The sequence below is a fragment of the Lygodium microphyllum genome, chromosome 3, assembly GCF_053477565.2.
Source record: "Lygodium microphyllum isolate KBCC chromosome 3, Lygodium_microphyllum_v1.1.10, whole genome shotgun sequence".
Classification (NCBI taxonomy): Eukaryota; Viridiplantae; Streptophyta; class Polypodiopsida; order Schizaeales; family Lygodiaceae; genus Lygodium; species Lygodium microphyllum.
The window spans coordinates 21,799,235-21,819,052 of NC_141137.1; the positions used below are offsets into that span (position 1 = coordinate 21,799,235).

Consider the following 19,818-nt stretch of genomic DNA (forward strand, 5'->3'; position numbering starts at 1 on the left):
ACCAATTTTAGTGATTCACGTGCAAGATGTAAGGAACTTGGGTTTATTGAAATTAGTTTACTCTAGTGGCTTTATTACTCATGTTGGGAATATGCCCTTATGTATAAGGATATTTTAAAAAACTATGATTAGATGACATGTAAAAGGATCAAAACAAGTATACTTTTATTGGAAAATGGTTGATCAAGGATTGGAAGTGGGGTTTAATCAAGATTTGATTACATTGGATGTTAGAAAATGGAACATATCTCTTATAACATTATACATCGACTCACTATCAACTTTATGCATGTATAATATTTCTGATCCCTTATCATAGCCTCATTTCTTCTTTATACCCTTGGTCTCCCATCACAATAATCATAGGTAATAGAATAGCTATTGATGAATCTCCTTGTCACTCACCTTGCTTACAACAAGGGTGTCTCTATTTAAGACAATGGATTAATCTCATTCCACCCACCTTGCTTACAACAAGGGTGTCTCTATTTAAGACAATGGATTAATCTCATTCCACCCACCTTGCTTACAAGGGTGTCTCTATCTGAGACCATGGCTTTAATTGCTTACAAGGGTGTCTCTATCTGAGACCATGGCTTTAGTTGAATTACATATCTTCAAGAATGTGCATACATAATATTGGAGAAAATGGAGACAATTCAAGTAGCCTTCTTTCCTTGTTATTTGCTGGTGGATTCTTGTTCTCCTCGTGCTCCTCTCTTGCAACTCAAGCTTTAATACATAATTATACGGAGTTATGCAAACACTCAACACAAAATGGAAAAGAGAGAAACTTAAGAATTAAGGGATGATATAATCCTGTCTTTTTTCTTCACTTCTCCACTCACTCCGCATATACAAAAGGGCTAAAACAATAAATGTTTGGTAATCCCTGAGCTAAAGTGTGAACACAGTAAGAAGTTGAAAGGTCAATCCTACATCATGCTAGTTATAGTAGACATTAGAGAGTATTGTTAAACAAAATGACTTACCATGCTAGTTATAGTAGATATTAAACAGTATTGTTGAACAGAATGACTTACCATACAACATCCTCGTGATGCTTGACGAGCAATGCTAGCATTATAATTGTGAAATTTGATACGTTAAAGGATGCATTGACATTGGAGCAATGTTTTTAAGTTCATTGAATATTCACTTATTCTTCATACAATAACTACTAACCTTTCCATTTGGGTAGATATACGACATTGTGAGCTTCCATTTGTCACCTTAGTTACACCTCACTTGTGCCCTACTTGACTTTTTTTTAACTTTTCCACACACAATAAACATATGATAAAGTTTTAACACCATCATAAGTAGAAAGGCTAATGTTATATTGTTATAGTACTAGATACTAGAAACTGCTATTAATCATAGAGAGGGAAGAGGGAAAAAATAGAAGAGTTTAGAGAGGAAAAGATAAGAGAAAGGAAGGAGAGAGAGAGAGAGAGAGAGGAAAAAAGATAGGAGAGAAGAGGGGGAGAGGAAAACGAGACGAGAGAAAAAATAAAAATAAAGAAATAACAAAAAAGTGGAGAGAGAGAGAGAGAGAGAGAGAGAGAGAGAGAGAGAGAAGATATAGGAGGGGGAGAGGGAAAAAGAGAGAAGAAAAAATATGTAAGAGGACAAGGGAAAAAATGACGGAAACAAAGTTGCTATGGGAAGCGACCTAGCAAGGAACACTAGTAGTTGTTGGGCAGTCGATCAATACATAATGCTGGGAGAAATTTAAGCTTATGTTGAGATTACAGCACTTATCATAATGACCATATGCTTAATATGGAAAGCCTTGCATGATGCGACTTCCGAGGTTCACCGAGGAGTATCTCTCCCGTTTGACCTTTTAACTGTCCACGAGTAGTTTCAAAGTGCATATCGATTCTGAAGTCGATTTACTGGTATACGCTGGTCAGAAAAAGCTCATCTGAACACAGGCCATCGATGCAGATGTATGCGCTCCATCTCTCACGCAGGAGAAAATCACAAATACGACATATTGTGATGCTTTTTCTATGTACAAGTTCCATCAAGGGTTGGTTTGCCATGATGCTGTTTCAGTACTGTTATTTGTGGCATCCTTGTCCATCAACTCCATGCATGTGCTCACATCGTGGGGCATTGAAGCCTTAATCATCAGCAATTTCTGGTAAACTGACTTCATTGTAGGCCTGTTCCTGCCCTCCACATGTACACAGGAAGCTGCCATGTTTGCAACACAGCATATGGACAGCATGATACAGGGGTTCTCGTCGGCCTTCATTCTACGATCAACAAGTTTACAGAAGTTTCCTGATTCCATACTGCTCGTGCAAAGGGTGACGAAATCTAGTTGTGGTGATTGCCCATTTGCGGTGGCATGCTCCACTTGAACCTCTGAACTGCTGGGTTTTAGTGCAGTAATTAGCTCTAGTAAGAGCACCCCAAAGCTGTAAACGTCACTCTTGTCAGTAAATCGAGAGGTCTTGAAATACTCTGGATCAAGATATCCTAAGGTTCCTTGGAAAAGTGTCGACATGTGAGTATCGGTCGGCACCAAACGAGAAAGGCCAAAATCAGAGACCTTGGGGGTCAATGTCTTATCAAGCAGTATGTTAGAAGATTTAATGTCTCTATGGAAGATTGGAGTTGACAGAGATGAGTGCAAATATCCAAATGCTTCTGCACATTCAATAGCTATTGATAGCCTGTTCTCCCATCCTAAACCCAGAGGATCAATGCAAGCCGAGTGATGAAGGTCCACCCTGTTACTGCCATGCAAGTGTTCATAGAGAGTACCATTGGACACATATTCATATACAAGAAGTGGTATTTCCGTCTCCAAGCAACAACCGAGCAGTGGAACAATGTTCCTGTGACTGATTTGGGAGAGAATGATGATCTCATTGATGAACTGATGAACTGAATCTGGGTTGTACTGGAAAGGCCTTTTGATGGCCACAATAGTGCCATCCTTGAGGTGACCCTTATAAACAGTGCCATGACCCCCTGCACCCAATTTCAGCTCTGGTGCAAAGTTACGAGTAGCTTTTTTCAGCTCATCATGTGAAAAGAGTCTTGGTGCTTTCTTGCCTAGTGTAGATGGTGAGCAAATGAACTCTTGCAACTTCAACCCACCATTCATTTTTAAAAACAGTGCCTTTTTCCACCTCAAATCATGCAATTTCCACAAGTGTCTCGCAAGAATATACGTGGAAGTAACCAAAACTATACATCCCAAGACACCTTGCATAAAAGTGACAAGAGCTTTTAACACGTGCACACACACACACTCTCTCTCTCTCTCTCTCTCTCTCTCTCTCTCTCTCTCTCTGTGTGTGTGTGTGTGTGTGCACCCCTCTGCCCTCTACCCCACTCCCAGCACACCGGTCCGCACCCCTACCCTGCCCTCACTGTCCACCCTGTGCCTGACCTGCCCCACCCTCGCCTTGACTGTCATGCCCCACCCTGACTGTCCTGCCTCTGCCCAGCTGTCTTGGCCCACCCCTGCCCTCACTGCATCTGCCTCATCCTGCAACTGCTTTGTCTCCTGTAGGGTCACTATAAGACAGACCCAAGGGGAGACAGAGAATCCCTTGGGAACTGTTCAGACAACTTCCCCTCTGGGTCTTAGCAGTCCAAGTGGAGAAAAAGAAGACCATTGCTGCAACAGTCTCAGCCTGGCCTTCATCATGGGAGTCCTACCTGCTGCAGGAGTTGAAAAACGGTCAAAGAGAGCTGGCAACAACGAAATAAGAAATGATCAAAAAGAACGCATTAAAGTATTACAAGAACAGCTGCAAGGCATAAGGAAGGAACAACAGAAAGCAAAGGAGGAACCCATAATAGAGCCGTTGCAAGCAAAATTGGCCAACTAGATAGAAAAGTGAACTCATCTGATTCAATACACTTTTGTATAGAGTTATATCAGTAATCAACTTCCATTCCCGAGTGTCTCTATGCCATCTTTGACCATCAAATTGGTGTTAGGTACCATTAAACACCACTTCTCTAGTGTCACCAACTGACACTTATGGCTAAATGAATGACCTAGGCCAAGTACCTGTGCGACATAACTTATAGCAACTTTTGCCTTTGACATCCCATGATTTCCTGGAGTCCTGTGCTCGTAAATTCACTCTAACCCCAGATACACCTCACATGTGCAACATTTACTTACCATGTGATTAAAAATTAATCCACATGTTAAGTGAGGTTTCAAAAATACGTCCTCAAGACAGCCCTTCCCCTTAAAATCCTTGTAATCGTCCATGATTGCACTGCCAAATGCATCAAAAGCAAAATAGTGGATTGGAATTTCCACAAGGCATCATAGTTAACACAACATTATCCACTGTTGCTCAACCATTCCATATGCCCAACTCATGTTGAAAATTACCAACCAATCATGCCAAATACATCAAAAGCAAAATAGTGGATTGGAATTTCCACAAGGCATCATAGTTAACACAACATTGTCCACTGTTGCTCAACCATTCCATATGCCCAACACATGTTGAAAATTACCAACCAAATCATAACATACTATAAGGCTCACAAAGAATCTTATAAAAAAAACATTGCCAGATTATCATGTGATATGTCTATTTCTCATGAGCTCAACTCATCTGGCAAAACCAAACCATAGCATAGCATAACCAAGTATAAACCATGGCTAAAACATCAATGGCATCATAACATATGTTCTTGTCCCATGGAACTCGATGTAAACCATTGAAAATTGAGCATAATCTGATCATAAATTGATCACTTGCTGATCTGAGAACTAATCACAAACTCCCACAAATGTGACCCTAAACTGATCACAAACTCATTGCAAAAACTGATGCAAAACTGATCCCAAAAGTGACCATAAACGGTTCTCAAACTAATCAAAAACTGAGCTTAAACTGATCAGAATTTTGTCTCAAAATAGAGGAAAAAATTCATGCCAAATTGATCATAAGCTTATACAAAAGTATAGTTCCAGTGCCCAGGTGAAACTCATACTCATCTGCATACATCTCACAGTGACTAGTACACTAAGTAGTGACCTCACGACAAACATATTGTCAGCGCAGTACCTTGGATGCATGCTGAATACATCCAAGATCCACTACATATGAGAGCTATCCATAACTAAAGGAGTAGAAGTGCTACCTTCCCCTTGAGCATCAGGCAATACTCCGGACCCTTGCTTTGCAAAACCTGACGAAGCCCGAACTAAAGTCAACTCTAACTCAAAGGCATCTAGGTTAAACTGCATCAACCGAGGATGGTCTGCCAAATCATCCTCTTCCATCCATTTGGTATCCATTGGTGAATAATTCTAAAATTTCACCAAGTATCTCCTGGAAACTTTACCTTTGACATTTCTTTCCTTGTATGCCAAAATTTGCTAGAGTACTAAAATCTCATCCAGCTTCTCAACCTCGGGCTGAATTTCAGCAAACATATCCTCTGGCACATCACCATGAAAAGGCCTCAACAGACTAATATGAAAGACATTGTGTATTCGCCAATGTGGAGGTAATTTCAGCCGATATACCACATTGTTCATCTTCTCCAATACTTAGAAGGGCCCATAGTATCTCATACTCAACTCTTGTTGAATCCAAGTCTTGGAGCTTCCAATTTCTAGCAAGCTTCTCGAGGCTGCTGCTAAACCCTAATTTCTACTGTAGATTAGGATTTACAACAGAGAAATCTCCAATTTCTCCACCTCTGGTGATCTCAATGCTATAATCTTCAAAGAAAGGCTGTAGAAAGGCTGGGAGATGTGATAGAATGTTGAGGAGAGAGAAATTCAGACTTTCTTTACGAAGAACCGAAGAAAATATGTCATTTACTGTTGCTGCCCTGTCTCAACAGCCTGTAGATGCAGTCACTGCTGTTGATTGGTCTTCTCCTACCCCTGGCTGCCTCAAAAGGTCCTCCAATGGCTGCAAATCAAACCACCAACATCTCCTCCCTCTCTCTAGCAAGCTAAATACACTAAAAATCCCTCTCTAACCTCTAAAGACGTTTTTCAATCTTGCATGGGCATTTTTGACAAGTGGCAGCCTTCCCAAATGGTTTTTTCAGTATTGTCCATAATTAAATATTAATTTTTAGTCATTATATACTGAAAATTAATCTAATAATTATTTCGCTGCCCTGAAAAATAATCTGACTGACAAATAATTAAATTGGCTAGGCAAGTTCCATTTTCAAGTATCTCTAGGTCATCTTTGACCATCACATTGGTGTTAGATACCATTAAATGCCACTTCTCTAGTGTCACCAATTGACACTTATGGCCAAATGAATGACCTAGACCAACAACTGACACCAAATATCACAAATACCTGTGCGACATAACTTATAGCAACTTTTTCCTTTGATATCTTGTGATTTCCTCTGGTCCGGGGCTCATAAATTTACTCTAACCCTAGTTAGACCTCACATGTGCAACATTTACTTAACCATGTGATTAAAAATTAATATACATATTAAGTGAGGTTTTAAAAATACATGTCCTCATAACAGTGAGGGCTAGTGAAATGGAACACTACCTCTTAAGACGTGGTCGTGATCTGGCTTGCTGCTAGCTCCTAGGCTTAAGGGTGAGTTGTTTGGCTCTGTGGTTGGGAGATGAGCTTAATGTCAATTTCTCTTATGCTTGTGGATAAGGTTTATACCATGTCTCATGTACAAGTCGAGGATCCTAGGTAGGCGTTTCATTGGTATCAAAGCAGAGGACTTCATTGTTAATGTGAGAAATTACCAAGGATGTATATAAAATTATGTTTGGTCCGCACAACCTTTTAAAGGTCACTGGCAGTATCAATGACCAATCGGTTACAATGTTATTTGACAACAGCTCTACTCACAATTTTCTTTCTTCTCAATCGATGTAAAGACTTCGACTCCACATGGTATGTCTCTTAAGTTGAGAACGCTTCTTTCTAAAACTATCAAAGTGTAAATAGTTCACATTGAGCATTTGTATCTCATACACATCATCTTAGTTAATGACATTCAAATTGATCCTAAAAAGGTTTGAGTAGTGCTCAATTGGCCTATTTTGAGGACCATAAGGCAAGTAATATCTTTTTTGGTTTTTACTGGTTCCTTTCAAAAGTTCATTAAGAATTATGCTCATATTAGTAACCCCTTGACACGTTTGCATAAGGGTATCTGAAGCAAAAATAAGCGTGTTAGTCCCCCAACTGTTTAGACTAGTAAGCTTGATCAATATTTCCAAACATTGAAACGGCCGGTTACTATTGCACCAATATTATTGATCCGAATAGACCTTTCAAGGTTCATACGGATGCCAGTGATTATGCTACAACATAGTTATCAAATACTAAATGTACGATACAGTATGGTACAATAAAATACAATACTAAATGGTACCTTAAGATTTCATAAGGTACAATACGATATTACTATGAAAAAAAAATTACTTGATTTTTGAAAAAACTATAAACGATAAAACACATTTAAAAAGAAAATAATGCCATTACAAAATAAGATGAATACATGAGATTAAAAGTCAAAATTGACATATACTAGGCCCTCGCAATACATGTGATACAACAATATATATCATACTACATACATGGATCATAGTAGATACAATGATAACAAAAAGAGAGACTCGAGAGTCCAATGATGAGGCATCACTATTATCATCATCAAAACCATCTAAGTGCTCATCAAGAGAGTCCAAGGATGACTTCTCAGCATCAAATTGTAGAATACCCTTAGACTCATCCTCACTCATGAGATTACCATCATCAACAAATGATGGCTCCCTAGGCAATGGTTGTGTAGGCAAGAGAAAAATGTTATCATCAGGCATGGATGAGAGCTACTAGAGTCTTGCTTACATATGTTTACAAGCCACTCGAACCACCCCTCCTCGATATTGAAAGGCACCAAATGACCACATCCCTACTACCATCTACTCGAACTCCTCGCCCATGACCATGCTGACTGCAAGTATCAAGAGTATCTACTACTATAAGCTCTCTATATAGCTTCACAAAGATCATCTCCTCCTCCTCATCAACCTTCTAATGTACACTCGAAAGAGTATCACATATCAACTTGAATATATCAACATTCACCACACAATGCATATAAGATTATAAATACTAAATTGTAAAGTTTTAAGTTTAAAACAACAAATTAAAACTTGACTAATCATTTTAAATTTATGAATTATGATTTAAATTTTATGGTTACGTGTTTATCTGCTTTGGGCTACCCATACTCATCATGGCCTTCAGCATACGTTAGTTAGTGCGGCAAAAAACTAGCTGCTCTAACTATCATGTACTAAGCGAATTGCGAATACTCTTATGAATGAGAGAATAGACACTCCAATTTCTCTCACAGATATCTGAAAAGCAATCCTGAGACTCTCACAGCTAAGGGTTGAAGAGTCTCCAACTTGTATCCAAAATTTTGCTACCCAAAAGAGAGGCTTCACAAGTGACTCTCTCGTTCAACAAGTGGCAGAAGCAAATGTCACATGCCCTCTCTAATTTGTGTAGAACTACATTATGGTCATCCACAAGGACGACACAAGTCAAATATGCAAGCTGGTCTAGCAAAGCTCTCTATCATCCATGACTGCTGGTGACTTATAGGCTAGATACACCAATCATGTAAAACCATAGATGGGCTTATGCACCCATGCCCATGTCCTCTCTGCTATTTATAGAACATGAGCACGTTGTATCTCTATGATCATTGTGCAAGCCTGCACCTCTATCAATGAGAAGACCCATGGTGGACCCCTTGTAATCACTCATACGTAGCACCTTATGAAAGGGGGTCACAACAATAACAATGGCATGGACTATCAAAACTGCTCCTCAAGGCACAAGCGTTGTATTTCTTTGGTCTCCTCTGTCTCATCCTCATCCCACTCATTTCATAGGGTGGACACCACTATCTAGCGTAGGGCAAACCGCACCTCTTAAAGACACTCCAATAACAACAACCACGTGTAAGCAAACCGAGTTTAAGAAGGCTTCTTCAACTCAAGTGCATTATGCTCGCGATACATTGCAAGCACCTTTATCTTCACCATAAAGAAGGTGACAACTAATATAGCTTCCTGGACCGCTCTCTTCACCCACTTGAGCTTTCCTATGTCCTCCATGAGCAAGTCCAAACAATGACTTGCACATGAAGTCCACGCAATCATAGGAAACTCGGCCTCAAACAAATGGCCCATGTGCCACAATTGGATGCATTGTTGGTAACAACTTGCACTACATTTGAGAAAGCCCACCTACAATCACAAATTACAATACTTAGGGAGAAAAAGAGAGAGTTGAGCTTCGAAAGATTCATCATTCAAGAATCGAGAGAGAGAGAGAGAGAGAGAGAGAGAGAGAGAGAGAGAGAGAGAGAGGCTTGGGGTGGGGAGAGATAGAGAGAGAGAGGCTTCACGAATTGTGATCATATTATAATTTAAATCCAAAACTCAAAATTATGAAAGAAATAAATTTAAAAAGATTGCATACCTCAATGATAGCTTGCCGAATGTAGCGGTAGATGAATGCGTCTATCGTTTTCCTCCCCCTCTTGCAAGTATCTACTGACCACAAAAAGTAAATGTCGAGTAGACATGAGATGAGTATGTTGATGTTGCCTCATTTCTTACCATCATTGCATCCGTCGGTGAGAATAAAGCAACCATATTTTGTTCTTAGGACCCAAATAGGATCAAGGACTCTATCAATCCTCTTCTTCTCTTCATCAATCTTTGTCATCCTCATATCATTATAGGTGACACCAATCCATCATTCACATGAATCCACATTGGCAATGGTTTTTACCATCTTCTTCCATTGCTCTTGCTTTGAGACATTGAATGCAAGATTGCACTCAATCAACATTTATGTAATCTCAATGTCCACAAGTCATTGTCTTTCTTTAAGAAAGGCAACCAATCTAAGTACATGACTAATAGCTTGAGCAAGACGGAATTGCCTCTTAAGTATCCTATGAGTCTCTTCCACTCTTTGTCTTCTATCAGAGCCGGATGTTGATGTAGAGTCGACAACACCAATGGTGGAGGCCTCACCCGCATCAGTTGAAGATATGCCCACATTCGATACTTCCTCATGAGTAGGTATAAGTGTTGATTAGCATACACCACTTCCACTTCCTCCTCCTCTTGTGATCCCCCTCTCATCTTGGCAAAAATCTCATTCATGATATTTTGAGGGATTTCATTGCATGGAGCACCTTGCCTCCTCATCTTCAAAAGATGTTGGAGAAGTCGGGTCACAACACTTGTGTAGTGCTTCCCACAATACTTGTATGTCCAATGGTGGGAGTTGGACTTCTTGTGTCCTTTACATGGATGGCATGCAAATTGAAGGCCTCATGCTTCTCACATGCCATGATATTGATGGAGAGGGACAGGGAGAGAAGGAGATTGAGAGGCTTGAGTCCTTGATTCTTGTGAGAGAGGAAGGAGGTTAGGGAAAACTTGAAAGTAGAAGAGTGACGAAGAGAGGGTCGGAGAGGCTTGAATCTTGAGAGATTAATGCTTGAACAAGGAGGGGGCGAGGAAAAGGAGAGAGTGAGAGCTTCACCAGTGGACAAGAATCAAGATCCAAGTGATGCTTAGGAAAGGGAGTTGAGAATGGCAAATGCTTGCTGATTTGGTGTGAAAGAATGGAGAGGAGCATCTTTTGTAGATGAGAGAAGAGTGTGGGAGAAAAGAGGATCCAAAAGGGTCAAACAATCAATGAGAGCTAGCTGAAATCTAAGGGGCTAGGGGAGGAGTACACAATTGGAAAAGGGGGTGGGGTGGGCTATAGTATCCAAGGCTTCACCACCCCCTAAAGAGCCAAACAAGACATCACCATTGCACAAACACACTATTAGAATGTGTTTTTGCCATGTGAGAACGTGCCACATGGGGTGGCCCAAATTGGCCCCTTTTTGTGTACAAATCCATATGGTATGGATTGTATAGAATGAACTGATCTGTATTACATACAATGGCAACTATGTACTATAGATACTATTCTTTATTAGGAAGGCTCGTTTATCATATTCGAGAGCCATAAGTTCATCGATGCCCAAACACATTACACCACTCAAGAAAATGAATTATTTGTGACTATCCATATGCTTAAAATTTAGCATCATCATTTACAATGACTAATATATTATTTGGACTAACTACCATTCATTAAAATACCCCTGTAATTAGCCCGATCTCTATGGCCGTAAGGCAAGATGAGAGAAGCTCATGCAAGAGTTTGATTTTGAGATCCATTACCGCAAGGACCCAACTAATATGGTTGTCAATGCCTTTAGTTGGATCCTTTAAGTCAATGCCTTGTCTTTCTCTAAAATTTTGACTAATTTCCATCTCTCTCAAGGGGCATTGCCAAAGTGATCCTCACTTTGGTAGGATCTAGCAATTAATTAAGGATGGACCTAGTAATCCAACAAGCTTTGGTGGTCCAAACGCCCGAAAGCTGGCCACTTAGAGAAAGATGGTAAAAAAGTATTCCATTGATAATTGAATAGTATTTAGACAAGACAAAGTATGTGTACCGGATTATGAGGATATCTAGAAAAAGATTTGATATGAGTCTCATGACAAGCCGAGTATGGGACACCCTAGCATACTCTAGACTTTAGCCCTGATTTCTCAATATTTCTATTGGCCACATATGAAGATTTTGTCAAAATAATAGGTATAGTATGATACCATGTCAAAATAGTGTGAAAAGATGGTATGCACTCATACCATATGAGAGAGACAGCAAGATTTGTAGGGAAAAACACAAAGTGTGCAACAAACATTGGGATAAGAAGAAACCCAAAGAAAAATACAAAAGATGATGATGATGATGATGATGAATTACTAAATCATGCTAAGTCAATCAAGCTGATACAATGAAGCTGAAGCTCTAAAGATAACCATATTTTCCACTCGGATCAGACGGCAACACCTGAAGGGAATTTGCACTATAGAGGGTACGATACACAATCCTCTAGGTAGTAGGGTATAGAAGATAATGTTGAAAATGAAGGACAACTATCAAGGGAGCAGAACAAAATCCTGTAGTGACATTGAAGTCAAGGAAGAAGATTACCAGCTATAGATGAGAACTTCAGAGGATGAGGAATCACAGGGCGGCCTGCCAAATGAGAGAATCTGACCCCAGATGGGCCAATAATTTGCAAAACATAGGTATCTTGGGCTCATATGGAATAGAGACTAGATAGTCCCCCAAAGTAGCTTCTCAAACCTCAGTAGAAGAGGGAGTGGAGGGAAGCGTATCACACAGAATCTCCTTGATGCCCACATTGGAATCGTTGTCCATGGAGCAAGACAAGGGAGGTAAGAAAATGAATAGCTCCTAGGGAGGTAGGGGTAGACAACAGTCACTGTCTCTCATTGTGGCAGACTGCAAAGCCAAAGAAGAGGAAGGAGTTGAGTAGCCTTTGTCTCTCAAAGGAGTGGATTGACGAGACAATACCCACAACCACTGTCTCTCAATGGAGCAGACTATAGAACCAATGACCAAGAAAGCACCGCACCCAAAATTTGATGGGGGAAACCTCTGTAGTGCATTGCGGTGGTCTCCAAGAGGTCATATCATCAGATGAGATCTGAGAACCTCCTTTTGCTATAAGGACTTAGTATGCATTGTACGCATCTTGTGGCCTAGAGCATAAAAACCTAAGGGCCGATGTAGAATAATCTATGTGACCCAAAAAGGTGAGGTGGCATGAGTGCTGAGGGAAAGATGCCTATACACCAGTGAGATAGGAAGCAAAGATTGATGACAATAATCTTTGGTGAAATTACCATTTTTACTGCAAGAGATGCACCCAATAGTTGGTCCCTCTATCTATGTAGAGACCATAGCACCAAAGTGGTAATCTTATAAAGAGAGGATAGGAGGGAGAAAAAGATAAAGGTATCTCCCAATGATGCAACGGAAATAGGTGATAAAGTGAAGGTCATGCCGAATTCACAACCTATCTTTGCCTTCTCTGATAAAGAGGATCTTGAGCTCTCTCAACTCCTCAGCTCTGATACCACGTCTTAATAACATGTATGCTATAATATTATATCGAAATAGTGTAACATAACAGTATGCACTCATATCATATCAGGGAGACAATAGGGTTTGTGGGGAGAAACACAAAGTTTAAGGCAAACACTCAAAAAAAGAATAAACCAAAAAAAAAAAAAAAAAACACAAAGAAGAAGATGATGATGATGATGATGATTTACTAAATCATGCTAAGTGAATCAAGTTGATACAACGGAGCCGAAGCTTTGAAGATGATTGCACTATCCAGTTTGATTAGGTAACAACATCTAAAGGCAATCTGTAGTATAGAGAAAGCAAAACACAGTCCTCCAAGCAATAGGGTATAGAAGATAATGCTGAAAATCAAGGACAATTGTTGAGGGAGCAAAACACAATCCTCTAGTGCGATCAAAATCGAGGAAGAAGATCACCAACTATGGATGAGAACTTCAGAGAAAGAGAAATCACAAAGCAGCCTGCCAAATGAGGGAATATGATCCCAGATGAGCCACAAATTGCAAAATGCAGCCTAGATGAAATAGCAACTGCCTGTTGGAGGTAGATCCGATAATGGGGTAGGCCGAGACTGCAAAACATAGCTAAGGATGATGGCACCTAGTGATGGGGATAGTCGCCTAATGATGGAGCAACCTCCAGACAGATAAACACAGCCTATAGAGACCACAATCTGTCAAACACAAATGTTTGGAGCATGTGGAGGCTGCCACCACCAGCAAAAAGGCTCTGGCACCAACACAAGAAGTCCAATCGCCAAGTGATGGATAATGCCACCTTGTGGAGAGAATGTTTGCACCCCAAAAAGCAGCCTAGAAGGTATAGAAGGCAGGCCACTTAGTGCAAGCGAAGATGGAGACCACAAACTAAAATGTCCTTAGGGTGGGGTGTGAGTAGCAATGGAGAGATGGAAGAGAATGATAGAACATCAGAAGGAATGAATGTGGAATGGGTGAATGGATGGAGCCTGTGTCATATATATAGGCACAAACAGTCTTGAGTGTCACCCATTGAAGTCTCTCAGGTGGTGCCCTAATCTCTCGGGAGGCGTGCAAAAAGGCTTTTTGGGGCTGTAAATGGAAACCAAAAATAGAAATAAAGGAGCAAAAATGTACTAAATGACTTAATTTCTCAACAAACTTTCGTTGAGTCTTACATACATTAGTGCCTCCTATGTTACCTTAATAAAACTGAATGGCACAAACAAGCAAGAATATTATACCCTTTTCAAATTTCCAATAAAAAGTAGAGTAGTATTTCTATGGATTTTGTAGTAGGATTACCCTATATGAATCAAAGATGCAATCTGGATCATGGTTGACCGATAGATATCAAGCATTTATATAAACTTAATGGTTTGTAAGCGGGGGAAAGAACATGGGAATGACAATACCTTGAACTTGACCAACTTGATCAATTATCACCATGAAAATTAGAAGAGAGAGAGAGAGGAGTTGACACCACATTGAGAGGGGAACCGGCTCGTTCCCCTTTATAGGAATTTATTGAAACAAAACCATAGGCACCAAGTGCCTAAACCATACATAAAAAAGGCTGATTTGCTTCAATTTTGAAAATTAGAGTTTTTGAAACTCTAATTACTGCGATCTCCGAGCAACAAGTTGATTCTCTTCCTTAGTGCTTGGATTAGATCAAGCTAAATAGAAAGTGCTTCTTGGATGAGCGATGGATAGGAGAGTACAAAGCATGCGACTGAAATTTCATTATGAGAGCTTGTTTCAAATAAGGAGAGAAATCTCTAATATATAGGTGTCTCTTCAAAATGACACATTCTCTTCTAAATGCCACACGTCACTTTTCTAGAGAGAGAAGCTTCCAAACCTTCTACTCTAAAAATCTCTCAAACAATTAAGAATTTGAGATAGCTACTGAAGACAAAATTGTTCTTTGTGAAATTTCAAAGCCTTCCAAAAATAGTACTCCTAAATTTTAGGAGTCACCAAATTTAGCTTTTAGAGAGCTCATTATATAGGCTCACCGGTCCATGGTTTGTTTCTTCAATCATGAGCATCTAGTTTCACTTTCTAAGATCACTCACTATATGGGCTTCTAGTTAGTGTGACTATCTGAGTATAAAAGTCTTTAGTCATCTGAGCTTTTTAGTCAATCCAACCACCCGACTAAACTTTTAATTTCTCTTGGGCATCTCATCAATGATAATCCAAGTATAATTATAGGGCGTTTCAATAATTGGCCACCCTTAAATAGAAATATGGACATTTAATCATATTTTGAAACACTTAAATAATACAAATTTCCTTTCAATGTACATGAGCAGCAAATTAATTCGGAATCATTGAGTCAATATGTCTTAGTAACAATTGATATATAAAAGGTTTGTTACATCCCTCCCTCTTGAAATCCGTCTTGTCCTCAAGACATTGTTTGAAGTATTTTTAATCCTACAGCTTCTTCATAAGCTATAAGTATTTTTGGATAGTCTTTAAAATGCTCTTCTAGAATCCATTTAGAATCTAAATGAGAGCAATTTTTAAATTTCAAAAGAAATTTTATAGAAATGTTTCTTCCTCGTTTTCTAATCATATGAAAGACTATTTTCTTTGGTTAAAATATTTCATCCTATTCATTTACTTTAAGTGGATCCTCTATTAGAGGTTCCAATGGTAGAGGCTCTTCAGAAAGCTTCAAAAGCTGAATATAAAAAGCATTATAAATTCTCCAATGCTTTGAAACTTGTAACCTATAACAAACATCATTAATCTTTTCAATGACTTGAAATGGCCTGTAATTTCTTACTGTGAGCTTAGTGACTTGGAATGAAGACTTGTTAGAGTCTCTTACACAAGCTTTGTCACATTTCAGCCACACCCAATCTCCTTGTAAAATCAATTGTCTTTGATGCTTATCTCTTGCTTTCTTTTGTTTTTCTTAAGATCTTTGGATAGCTCATCTAACTTGAGTGAAAGCTATATCCATATCACGCGCAAACTCATCAGTATTAAATATCTCCTCCTTGGTTTTGAGAATAGGTAATAAGAGTCGTTTTCCATATATGATGTCAAACGGTGCTTTACCTATAAAAGTATGAACAATGTTATTATAGGTATATTTTACCAAAGGCAAATACTTTTCCCATTGTTGGTTTACTTCATGACAATAACACTTTACAATATCCAATATTGTGAGATTGGCTATTTTACTTTGACTATCTATTTGAGGATGATAAAAAGAAAAAAAGATAAGCTTTGTACCCATATTTTCAAAAAAAACTTGCCAAAAGAGACTAATGGTTTGTGGATCTCTATCACCTATGATAGATTGTGGCAACCCATGATACTTAAAGATTTGTTGAATAAATATTCTAACCATACGTTAAGACTTGATAGTCTTTTTAACTGGAATAAAATGAGCCTATTTCCTAAACCTGTCAATAATAGTCCATATACCATCATTTTCATTTGCTGATTTTGGCAAGTTAAAATCAAAATCCATAGCAATACTTTCCCAAGGTTGGCTTAGAATTGATAATGGTTGCAAAAGCCCTATAGACTTTTAACAATCAAACTTAATCTTTTGACACATAATACATTATTTGATAAATTATTTAATGTCTTATCAAAGAATTGGCAAATAAAAATACATTTCAAGTGTCTTGGTTATGGCCAATATACCACGATGAGCCATGTAATGAGTTACATGACATTCTTCCATTACATTAGGCCTGAGATCTTTAGTAACACATAGCTTATTCTCCATCAAAAGAAATCTATCTTTGATAATGTAGAAGTTTTGTTGTAAACTCTTCTAGATGATTTTAAAATCTTCATCAGAAGCATATATGTCTCTTATATTAGTAAAATCTATACGATGAATCATGGACACTGCATGAATCTAAGGTCTTCTTGGCAAGGTATTAGCTACCTTGTTTTGCTTCCCAGAAATATATAGTATTTGAAAGTTAAATTAATTGGCACATCGAACTTTTCAAAAATCTTTGGTTAGTTGAGAAAATGACTCAAACTATCATGGTCCATCTTCATGAAAAATTCTCCATCTAAAAGATAGTGTCTCCAATCTTTAACACTTGAATTATGGCTATTAATTCCTTTTTATAGATAGTAGTATTCTTATCTACATTTTGCAACCTTCTACTTGCATAAGCAATTGCATGCCCTTCTTGGTTTAAGACTACACCGATGTAGTCTCTTGAAGCATCACATTCCACAAAGAAAGGTTTCAATAAATTAGGTATAATTAAAATTGATCCTTTGCTAATATAGAACTTTAGAGCCTCAAAAGCTTCCTTCTCTAGTTTGGTCCATCAGAAATCCACTATTTTCTTGGTTAAATCATTCAATGTTCTAGCATCCACTACAAACCAATGAATCTCCTATAATAAGAGTATAATCCCAAGAAACTTTGAACTTCATAAACACTAGTCAATTCTGGTAATTCTACAATATCCTTGACTTTTTCTGAATACATCGGAATCCCATCTTTGGATACAATATGGCCCAAGTAGTGAATCTCTTCTAAGAAAAATTCACTATTTTTGCCATTCACATAAAGTATGTGTTTGTGGAGTTCTTAAAGCACTACTTTCAAGTATTGTTTATGCTCTTTTTTATCTTTTAAATCAACCAAAATATCATCAAAGAAAGTGCACGTAAACTTTCGATGTGCACTAAAGATTCTTTCTATCATTCTATTAAAGGTTGCAAGAGCATTGGTGAGACCAAATGGTAGCACAAGAAACTCATACAAACCAAAAGTTGCCTTGAATGTTGTTTTATGAATATCTTGAGAAGCAATCCTTATCTGATGGTAGCCACTCTTCATGTCGATCCGGCTGAATACTATGGATCCGTCCAATCTATCCAAGATATCATCAATTCTTGGAATGGAAACCTATTCCAAATTATAATCTTGTTGAGGGCCCTGTAGTCCACACACATGCACCATGATCCCTCTCCTCTCTCTTCTGCACTAAGAGGATTTGAGAGCAAAAAGGTGAGGAACTGCATCTTATTAGACCCTTCTCCAAGAGCTCATTCACTTGCTTCATGATCTCCTCTTGTTGTGTTGGACTCACACAATAGGTGGCCTATTTAGAGGTAAGCTCCTAGGAATGAGATCGATGTGATAATCTTCTTGCCTCTTTGGTGATAACTTGTCAGGTAAAAGTGTCTGCAAAACAATCTCCATACTCCTTTAAGAAACTCATTCGGTCCTTGTTCATATCTAAGATGGACTTTTGAACTCTAGACTCTTTGTTAGAATCTTTGACAAAAATCAAGTACAAGAAAATAGACTTTTTCATTGCTTAACAAATTTGTACATTGGATAATATGGGGATAGAGTTTCCTTCCACTCCCACATCAAAAGATACATTTTTACCTTGAAAGGAAATCTAAACTTATTTTGATTCCAATCAATGGTTAGATCTATTCTTCTATGCCAAAGTATTCCTAATACAACATCACAATGACCAAGATCTCCCATGACAAAACTCTCATGATCTACATGATCTCCTATCTCAATTCGTAGTTTCCTAAGAATGGAAGTAACTTAAGACTCCATTCCTTGAAAAGCAACACCTAACATTTCTGGTGCTCCAAACCTCTCCTTTGGTAGATGCATAGTTGTCAGGTACAAAAGATACGATACGGTACGGTACAATAAAAAACGGTACTAATTGGTACCTTATGATTTTATAAGATACGGTACGATATTAGTACGAAAAAAAATTAAGATGATTTTTTAAATAACAAAAACCATAAATCATTAAATGATAGATCATAGAATACATGTTTAAAGTGAAAATAGCCATTTCATTACATAATAAGATGAATACATGAGGGTGACCATCGCGGTCGCATGGGCTATGCAAAGCATGCGATACAACTATAGTCTAGTATATCTAATACAAAAAAAAAAAGACCTATATCATATGAATGATGAATCTATGATAAGGCATCACTATCATCATCATCATTATCATCATCATCATCAAAACCATCTGAGTGCTCATCAAGAGAGTCTAAAGATGACTCCTCGGCATCCGATGGTGAGACACACTCATACTTATCCTCACTGATGAGGTTACCATCATCATCAAATGATGGCTCCTTAGGTAGTGGCTGTGTAGGTAAGGGAGGGATGTCATTATGAGGCACAGGATGTGAGCTACTAGAGCCCCGCCTTATATATGTCTGCAAGTCACTCGAACCACCCCTCCTCAATGATGGAGGGCATCGAATGACCACCTACTCGAACTCCTCGCCTACGAGCACGTTGAATGCGAGTGTCACGAGTATCTACTGCTATAAGCTCTCTATAGAGCTCTGCAAAAATCATCTCCTCCTTGTCCACCTCCTTATGTATACTCGAAAGAGTGTCGCCCGTCAACTTGAATGTATCAATATTCACCTACACAATACAGTGATGCACGAAAGATTGATCATTGTAAATACTAAAGCTAAATTGTAAAGTATAAAGTTTAAACTTCAAAGTTTAAAGTTTAAAAGTTAAACAACAAACTTTAAATGTTATGGTTAAGTATTTAAACTTTACCTGCTTCGAAATACCCATGCTCATCATAGCTCTCATCATGCGTAAGTTAGTGCGGCAATATACTAGCCGCTCTAACTATCGTATGCTAAGCCAATTGCGAATCTTTGTGTGAATGAGAGAATAGGCACTCCAGTTTCTCTCACATGCATCGGAAGAGCAATCCTGGATAAGGACCCTCATGGCTAAG

The 19,818-nt window shown here is 38.6% G+C and overlaps 1 protein-coding gene across 5 annotated transcripts in view; it reads right to left on the reverse strand.

Annotated features, from left to right (window-relative positions):
* Positions 1 to 812: 812 nt before the first annotated feature.
* LOC148038142 (wall-associated receptor kinase 1-like) overlaps positions 813 to 19,818 on the reverse strand; it is a 52,650-nt gene continuing 33,644 nt past the window's right edge. For 2 of the 5 annotated variants that reach the window (XM_087669439.1, XM_087669423.1), the window contains one exon: positions 819 to 3,228. In XM_087669439.1, coding sequence (XP_087525565.1) covers positions 2,033 to 3,228 — 1,196 coding nt within the window. In that variant the 3' untranslated portion in view covers positions 819 to 2,032. Of the gene's footprint in view, positions 3,229 to 19,818 lie in introns of all 5 variants that reach the window. The other 3 variants (XM_087669453.1, XM_087669445.1, XM_087669433.1) reach the window with 3 other exon arrangements.